The 9,623-nt window shown below is 38.2% G+C and overlaps 1 protein-coding gene across 5 annotated transcripts in view; it reads right to left on the reverse strand.

The window, feature by feature from the left end:
* LOC106882261 (coiled-coil domain-containing protein 73) overlaps window positions 1-9,623 on the reverse strand; it is a 285,087-nt gene that overhangs the window by 173,215 nt on the left and 102,249 nt on the right. For 4 of the 5 annotated variants that reach the window (XM_052976427.1, XM_052976425.1, XM_052976424.1 and 1 more), the window contains 2 exons: window positions 8,116-8,223; window positions 354-428 (listed from right to left, as the gene is read on the reverse strand). In XM_052976427.1, coding sequence (XP_052832387.1) covers window positions 354-428; window positions 8,116-8,223 — 183 coding nt within the window. The remainder of the gene's footprint in view (window positions 1-353; window positions 429-8,115; window positions 8,224-9,623) is intronic. The other variant, XM_052976426.1, reaches the window with a different exon arrangement.

The following is a 9,623-nucleotide window of genomic DNA, read 5'->3' on the forward strand; positions in this document are numbered from 1 at the left end:
ATATATATATATATATATATATATATATATATATACACACACACACACACACACACACAAACGTCTTCTTCCAATCTCTGTCTGCCATATCTACTCGCAAAGCTTTGGTTGGCCCAAGGCTATAGTAGAAGACACTTGCTGAGGGAGCAAACTTCTTACCAAACCATTATACCTGCACCTATACATTTAAAAAAAAACATTAAACATTCATTTGCATATATTAAGTAATTTTTCTCGATATATTTTGGTTACAATAATTATATATTTGTCTTTGTTGAGTTTTTAAGTAAAGATCCTACCACCTCAAAAAAAAAAAAATCAAAAATGCTGCATAGATATCTAAATAAATTCACCTGTAAATTTTTTATTTCTTCTTTCAAGGCTGTGATTTCATCTTCTTTACTCAGGTAGAGGAGTCGAAATTTTTCCTATAATGAAACATGAAACATGAAATAAAGTAATTGTTTAAAAAATGAATGAGTACTTAGGCATTTGTGAGAGTCCAATGCAGCTGCAATGCTAGGAATTATTTAAAGCTAATACTCCCTACTGTATCCAGAAAAGACATACTCCTGTTGTGTTCTGCAAAAGACATCCCTGCTTGGCTTAATAAGCCAAGAAGCAACGTCTTTTCCAGAACACAAAACCTAACAATAAACTACAAACTACAAAGCACTACATTATGTTTTATCATATGTTTATATTGAGCACACCCATAAACCATCTACATAAAACAAAAATGCTAAATGTAAAAGAGTACTGTAACAAGCAAGAGGTACAGATTGTTACCACAGTAAACTTCACCATCACAGTCCCTATCACTACATGTAAAATAACCTCCAAACAAATACCTAGTTATATATATATATATATATATATATACATACACAACAGTGGAACACCACTACAGCCAATAGTGCCCTACAATTACTATCTGTTCCATTTACCCTAGGCAAGTAAAAAAAATATGCTCTCAGGATTTTGCTACAAAACTACCTTTGAATAATCTTGGTAAGAGCCTAATGAGTGTTTTTACTTACCAAAAAATAATCTGGAAATAGTTGCAGTTATTGTTGTCTAATCACAGGTCAGTTCTATATCACAGACCTATGACCAAAGATGTTGTAGCAGGGCCATAAGAGCTAAAAGGAACAGGGCAGAGTTATGCTCCCTCATTCTGTCATTGGCACTGCGATGGTTTTTCTGCTAGGAAAGAATAAAAACCCTACAGTGACAATGACCTTTCTACTTTTTTTGCCACTCTCGCTCATGAACAATTTGACTTGTCAACTGACACAGCCACCAAGGACTGTTAGCTCACTTCGCCTTTGGCCATCACTGCAACCACATGTAGTAGGCGCATTTCCTACTCTCTTCTGTTTCAGTATCAATCACATAAGATGTAACCACATTTGTACAACTTTTATTTATTCACATTCACTTTTGTATGAACACTGTTATAAAAACTTGTTGAACTTTGACTCAATGTTGTTTGTCACACCAGTACATGAACCTTAACACAAACAAGAACATAGGATTCGTGTTTACTCTTCCCTAAAATGGTCACCCTGATGTAAGAATATTTACATTGAATATTCTCTCAACGAAAAAAATTGTGTTGAGTCAACATGTGTCTGATTCTTCCTCACTGGTTCTATGGCAGCCTATGGGAAGCAACATCTTTTTCTTCATGCTGACCATCATCCAACATTTTCTGTACCCAGGAGCAACATACAGCATTCTTCCTTCCCCGTTTTTAGCAGTCCATCTCCAGTTTGCTCAGGTGTAAGCTTACTTCACGGCAAGCAATATTTAGTCAAGCCAGTAGCAACTAAGCATTCTACTCAGCACCATTCCTGTTGCCTTAACCATTTGACTCAAGGATCTAATAACTGACACACCACATGACACAACTTATGCATCCATAATTCTTCACAGGACATCTCTATCAGCCAAGTGCCATTTCGAGACCCTGGTATATGATGAACATTTGGGTGACAGAAAGCCCACGGAATTTCTTCATCATATTCGCGAACTCACAGACGAGTCCCCTGAAGACAGCTCTCTTCTAAAACAGCTATTCTTCTTGTACCTACTCTCACATGTTCAGGCAATTTTGGTACCCATGATCGAAAGAAGTTCAGTTGATCAAATCGCAAATTTGGCCAATAAAATCATGGGATTTTCCAGAAATTTGCTCACAGCACAGCAGAGAGTTGTTGCTGCGACTTCTTCAATGATGGCTACGGCTCCCGCCAACAGCAGCTCTACTCAGTCGGTAACTTTAGAAGCCATTTTAAACCTGACCAAGCAGGTGTAGAGATTATGTTCATTCTGAAGCTTCCAGCGTCATGGTCGTTCAATCAGTCGTGGCTAGCGTCTGTTGCCCACCTCACCACATGGATTTTGTTGGTACCATAACAGTTTTGGCATGAAAGGCGGAAATGCCTTTCACCATGTTCTTATGTGTGCCAGGAAAACTAACCAGGAAGACCCTGAGCACATCAGCAGCTCCCACTACTCCTAATCATGCATTTTTTGTGCTGTACTACAACTCGCATAAGAAGTTTATGGTCGACACTGGTGCTTCATGTAGAATCTGGCTGGTAAAGTTCATGACAAGTAAGCCTGTTCTCTCTCGGATTTCTCTGCAAGCTGTCAACCAATGTCCTATTGACACGTTCAGGCAGATATCTCTCTCCTTGGATCTGGCACTACAGAGGGACTTTCATAATTGCAGACCTACCCTATCCTCGAAGCAGATTTCCTCCACCACTTCTTGCTGTTGGTGGATGTTTGCCAACAGCATTTGTTGGATAGCTCGATGTAGTCATTGATTCCTGGTCATCCAGCATCCACTCCTGTTGTAAGCCCGGTATTTTTTAGTGCTGTATCCGGTGATACATACCATTCACTTCTCAACTCTTTCCCAGAGCTTACTGATTTAATTATTTACATTATTTACAATTGAAGGATATTTGTGCTCATATTGTTTGTTGTTAACACATTTCGGCTGATATACCCTCCAGCCTTCATCAGGTGTCTTGGGGGAAATTTTGAACCTGGGTTCTCATTCCTAAGGTATTTTTCAATGTTGTTATTATTATCATCATTATTATTCAGGTCACTGCCTGGAATCGAACTTAGGATCTTGAGGTTAGTAGCCCGTGCTCTTAACCACTACGCCATATGCCCGTGGGCAATTATGGAGTGAATTTTAGGGCTTATAAATCTAATATTCTCTACTCTCTACTCCAATTATGAGGAGAAGGGAGGATGAAACCGATAAACTGTCAACAGTCTGTCTACCCTCTCCGAAAAGATACAAAACATAAGCGGCCCATATAACATCAGGACAGTATTCAAAAGTAATACAACACTTCGCAAATATCTCCTTTGAGTAAAACCACCAATAGAAGAGAATATGACCAAAAACTGCGTGTACTCCATCCCATGCAGTTGTGGTAGGTTATACAAAGGCGAAACATGCCATCCCCTCAAAGTAAGGGTAGAGGAACATTGCAAAGCTGTGACACAAGGAGATATTGATAAATCAGGTATAGTTGATCATGTATGGAAAAATAGAGACCACCTCCACCTGTGGGATGAAGTTAAAATAATAGACAGAAAACACCACTGGAAAATATGAAAACTAAAAGAACCAGCACATATGCTAGGACACAACGACCTCCTAAGCAGACTGAGTGCAGATATGAACAGCATATGGGAACTGGTATTAAGGAAGGATAGGAGAATATTAGATTTATAAGCCCTAAAATCCACTCCATAATCGCACACGGGCATATGGTGTAGTGGTTAAGAGCACGGACTACAAACACCAAGATTCTGAGTTCAATTCCAGGCAGTGACCTGAAGAATAATAATAATAATAATAATAGTAGTAATAATAATAATAACAACAGCAACATTGAAAAAGTTCAAAATTTCCCCAAGACACCTGATGAAGGCTGGAGGGTATATCAGCCAAAACATTGTGTTAACAACAAACAAGATGTGGACAAATATCCATCAATTGTAAATAATATAAATAATGTACATAATTCCTCATCTCTTAAATATAGAACTGTGTTACTGATTTAACTTTCAACATTGCTAATCCTGTACATTCAACGAGACATTTTATCGACACCAATGGTTCACCAGTGTTTGCTCATCCTCACCATCTTCCTCCTGATAAACTCAAGGCTGCAAAAGCAGAATTCGATCACATGCTCCAGCTGGGGCTTATTCATCCTTCTACTAGCCCCTGGTCTTCCCTTCTCCATTTAGTCCGCAAAGGAAAGACTGATGTCCAGTCAGTTGGTGATTATTGAAGATTAAATGCTATTACTACCCTGGACAAATAGTACTGTTTTTTCTAAGGTTGATCTCGTCTGGGCATATCACCAGATTCCTTTAAATCCAGATGATATACCAAAGATTGCTGTTACTACTCCTTTTGGTTCATTTGAATTCCTTTCAATGCCTTTTGGGTTGTGGAACGCAGCTAGTACCTTTCAAAAGTTTATAGACAAGGTCATTCACAGTCTCGACTTCATCTATACCTACATTGATGACTTACTCATCGCCAGTTCTACGAAGAAAGAGCATGTTCACCACCTGAAGCTCCTTTTTCAGCCTCTAAGCAATTATCAAGTTAAAATAAACCCAGTGAAGTGTGTATTTGGTTCTGCGTCAATGGAATTTTTAGGCCACATCATCAACCGTGATGGAATTCGTCCTCTCCCAAAGAAGGTTCAGGCAATTCAGAAGCTTCCTCCTTCATCTTCTCTTAAGCAGCTTCGTCATTTCCTTAGTTTGCTCAATTTTTATTGCTGATTCATTCCAAATTGTGCTGAAAACTTGAGTTCACTTACAGCATTACTGAAGGATCGTAATAAGAAGAACAAAGTTATCTCCTTTTCACCATCACTTGTTGCTGATTTTCAGACTGTCAAAGAGGCCCTGGCTAATGTTTCAATGTTAGTACACCCCAAATCTGATGCAAAGCTCTTGCTTGTGGTAGATGTATCGGATGCAACTGCGGGTGCAGTATTGCAGCAAGCTGACCAAGAAATTCTGCAACCACTGGCATTTTATTCCCTCCAGCTCAAGCCTGTGAAGACACGCTATAGCACATTTGGAAGAGAATTACTCACCATTAATTTTGTGGTGAAGTATTTTTGTCATTTCCTGGAAGGAAAGGAGTTTACGATATTCACAGACCACAGACCCGTTACTTTTGCTCTGTTTACCAAGTTGGACAAGTATTTGCTAAGAGAGATCTAACATCTTGATTATATATCACAGTTTTCTAGTGATATTTGGCATACCTCTGGTTCTTGTAATATTGTTGATGATGCCTTATCCTGCTTGCCTGTCTGTTCATTGTCGTTTGCTTCTATGATAGGTTTGATTGCCTTGGCAGCTGACCAACCACTACTATCGTCTTTGGATGTTGCATCTGAGGAATTTGCAACATGCCAATTCAAGTATTTGCTGTTACCAGCTTTAGACAGAGAGATATTGTGTGATACTTCTACTGGCTCATCCCATCCACTCGTACCAGAGTCTCATTGTCACACTGTCTTCAACGCCCTGCATACCTTATCATATATGAGATGCCAAATAATTGAATGGGCACATACATGCCTTCAGTGTCAACATTCTAAAGTTCATTGCCATGTTCGTTCACCCACTTCCAACATATACATATCGATTTAGTTGGGCCTTGGCAAACTAGCCGCAGATTCACATACATTCTTTCCTGTATTGATTAGTTTTCACGTTGGCCTGAAGCCATTTCACTTGTCAACATTAGTGCTGAATCCATGGCACCAAGCCGTCATCTCAGGTTGGATTTCCTGCTTTGGAGTTCTTTTACATGTCACAATGGACCATAGAAGACAATTCTAAGTCACGGTTGTTCAACCAACTTTCTGGGAGTTCGCCATATTCGTACAACCAGCTACCATCCAGCTTCAAACAGTATGGTCACTTTCACAGGCAATTAAAAGCATCTCTCCATGCATACCCTGATCCTCAATAGTGGAGTGAGTACCTGCCTTTCATTCTTTTAGGTTGTTACTCCTCTGTGAAAGAGAATTTGGGATTTTCTGCTGTGGAGTTATTATACAGATCTCCACTGTCTTTACCTGTCCAAATACTGGCCCCAGTGGATATTTCAGCACAAGATCCAGCTACCTATGTTCATTGTCTGAAAACTTATTTCTCTGACCTTCCACTGATGTCTTCTAGAGTAGTGTAGCAGTGCCATAAGGGCTAAAAGGAATAGGGCAGAGTTATTCTCCCTCGTTCTGTCGTCAGTAGGTGGTGCCATGTTGGAACTTCCACTAGGGAGGCATAAAAACCCTACAGGGACAATGATCTTTCTCTTTTTCTGTCACTCTCACTGTGACTGCTACTGTTCCAGCTAATATCGATAAATGGACCCACGTTTTCCTCTGGGATGATTCTGTGAAGGGTCCTCTTATGCAACCCTGTAAGGGGCCTTATTGTGTCCTGGGAAAAACGTCAAAAATGTTTTCCATAGACATTAATGGATTTAAACAGACTGTTTCAATTGATAGCGTGAAGCAAGCTTTTTCTCAAGCTCTCACTCCAGAACCAAATGTCCCCATCCACTTTCCATCTCCAATATCCACAGACACCACACTCACACAAACACCACCACCACACAAGTATGTATCTCCCGTTCCATCGCCACATGTCACAACTACCTGGGCTGGGTGTCAGGTACACTGGCCAAAACATTTGTGTAAGACTATGTATACTGTACTCTGGCATTTACACATCTTGGCATTTTCCATGCATTTTATTTGAACATTTTAGCACATTCCTGACATTTTCCTTATGTGGTACATGCTGTGTCTTCAAACTTTTGGAACTGCTGCATTAATTTTTGCATGTTTTATTTTCTCTTTTCACTGTTGGAACTGTTTTTTTTTTTTTCCTTTTTCTTCCATTTTGTGCATGCCTTTCCTGATATTTCCACTCCCTCTGTTTTGTTCCCTAGTTTGGCCTTTTGCTATGACATACCTCTTTTTCAACTTACAGTCATGGGGGGAGTAGTGTAGCAGTGCCTGACATAAAGGATAAAAGGAACAGGGCAGAGTTATGCTCCCTCATTCTGTCGTCAGTAGGTGGTGCTGTGTTGGAACTTCCACTAGGGAGGCATAAAAACCCTACAGGGACAATGATCTTTCTCTTTTTCTGCCACTCTCACTCATGGGCAGTTTGACTTGTCAACTGACACAGCCACCAAGGACTGTTAGCTCGCTTCACCTTTGGCCATCACTGCAACCACATGTAGTAGGTGCATTTCCTACTCTCTTCTGTTTCAGCGTCAATCACATAAGATGTAACCACAGCTTTTATTTATTCACATTCACTTTTGTATGAACACCGTTATAAAAACTTGTTGAACTTTGACTTGATTTTGTTTGTTACACTAGTACATGCACTTTAACACAAACAAGAACACAGAATTCATGTTTACTCTTCCCTAAAACATTTTACTTATGACAATCCAGTCTTTTTGTATATCATGGACTTCACTATCAGAAGTATCCTTCTTTATTAATAACAGTGGCTTGTTGTGATCTAAAGGGAAGATTTGGCTGTTATTTCTAGTAAGTCATTGGCTCACATAAAGGCCTCCTCATTGGTCCATGTAGAAACTTCTCAAATGAATCAGTGAGATTTAAGTGTATCAGCCATCAACAGAGTAGCATCAGTACAGGGACAGAAATTATTGATCCTTTTGGTGAAGAGTCCAACAGCAATCTAGTATTTCATTCAGCCAGATGTGACATTGCCTTTCAACATCTTAATTAACAATAAACATTTAGCATGTATCAGTAACCTATTACTCTTAATTTATAAATAAAAGTTCCTTGTACTATTTCAGTCTAGTACTAGAAAAATATTTCTAGGAATAAGACAGCTACTGATGATCAGAGATTAACCTGACTGTGATATAATGTAGATGTATATATTAAAACAAATTTTTCATCTAAAAAGATTGGAAACAGACCCCCAAAATTATAATTGTTAATAACTTGAGTCACATATTTAAACAAAAAGCTATGTTACCATATTTTCTCCATTTAACAGTATCTTCTGTTCATATTCATTGTAGGCCTCTTGAATTCTTTTCTGGCATTGTTCTATACAATTGGAATTATTTTTTTGTTCAATATTCTGAAATGTACAGGATTAAAGTGATTAGCTATTGCCAGACCAGTTCCATTTACTTATCTTCTTGTATTTTTCAACTGGACTTTCTGTATTTGAGATCACTTAACTCTATGGTAATACTAGCATACCCATGTCATTAAAAATGCAGAGTTTTATTAATGATAGAAAATGGCACATCAACATAATGGGGGAAAACATTTATAAATGTCAGCAATCTACTAAATATATGTTCATATACAGAATTGAAGCACTTGAAGAATCAAATACAATGGTAAAGTTTCAGTTGTATGTGTGTGTATACACACACAAACACACGTATACATATATATGTGCATATGAATACACACACACACACATACACATATAGTTGAAATTTACAGAAAAACAAAAGATGAAGACAGGTGTATAAACAACAAGTAGGTGTATTAGTCTGACAGGGTGTTCCAAAAAATTTGACATCATTTCATCACCTTATAATGTAAACAATTTTCATCCGAATTGTCTCAAATTTTAGCAGTATGTCTAGAATTCAATACATTTTTAAAATATGATCTTTCATATGTTTTTCTTTTCAGGATTAGACATGTAATTTACTGCAACAGAAAAAGCATTCTGTGTATTGAAGTATACCCAAACTCAGTCAAATGTGAATGTGCAACATGTATTTGTTAGAAGATTTCATAAACAAGTGCCAACAGGGAAGCAGATTTGGACATGGTATAAGAAGTTTCAAGAGGAAGGCTGTTTGTGTTGGAAAAAAGGATCTGAACGGCCAGCGGTTTCAGAAGAGATGGTGAACAAACTTCAGGAAATGCTTAGTCAGAGTCCAAAGAAATCTGTGCAAAGAGCAAGTCTGGAAACCTGGATCGCCAAGTCAACTGTTTGGTGTGCCATAAGAAAACACTTGTGGCTGACCCCCTACAAGCTTTAGCTTGTGCAGACTTTAAAGCCAGCTGACAAACAAAAGTGTAAAATGTTCTGTGAAGATATGCAAGAGAAACTTGAAGATGACAACTTTGAAAACCATCTTGCTTTCAGTGACAAGGCCACGTTCCATATAAATGGCAAAGTGGACAAATGCTCACATTTGGGGTTGAAGAAAATCCAATTGACACAATTTAACATGAAAGGGACTCACCAAAAGTGAATGTGTTCTATGCCATCTCAAAGAACTGTGATAACTTTGGAACATTATAAAATTATCATCTCACATAATTTTTTGTTGGAAATCTGTAGAATATAACTTGTTATGTTCAAAATTAAGCCTATTAAGTTTCATTTCTCTTGACTTTGCAGTCACTCCGATATGGACATCTCAAATGATGTCACATTTTTTGGGACATCCTGTATATATATATATATATATGAATTACGGAAAAATTTGGATAAGTACTGTTTTTTAC

The sequence above is a fragment of the Octopus bimaculoides genome, chromosome 24 (genome assembly GCF_001194135.2).
Source record: "Octopus bimaculoides isolate UCB-OBI-ISO-001 chromosome 24, ASM119413v2, whole genome shotgun sequence".
NCBI classification, from domain to species: domain Eukaryota; kingdom Metazoa; phylum Mollusca; class Cephalopoda; order Octopoda; family Octopodidae; genus Octopus; species Octopus bimaculoides.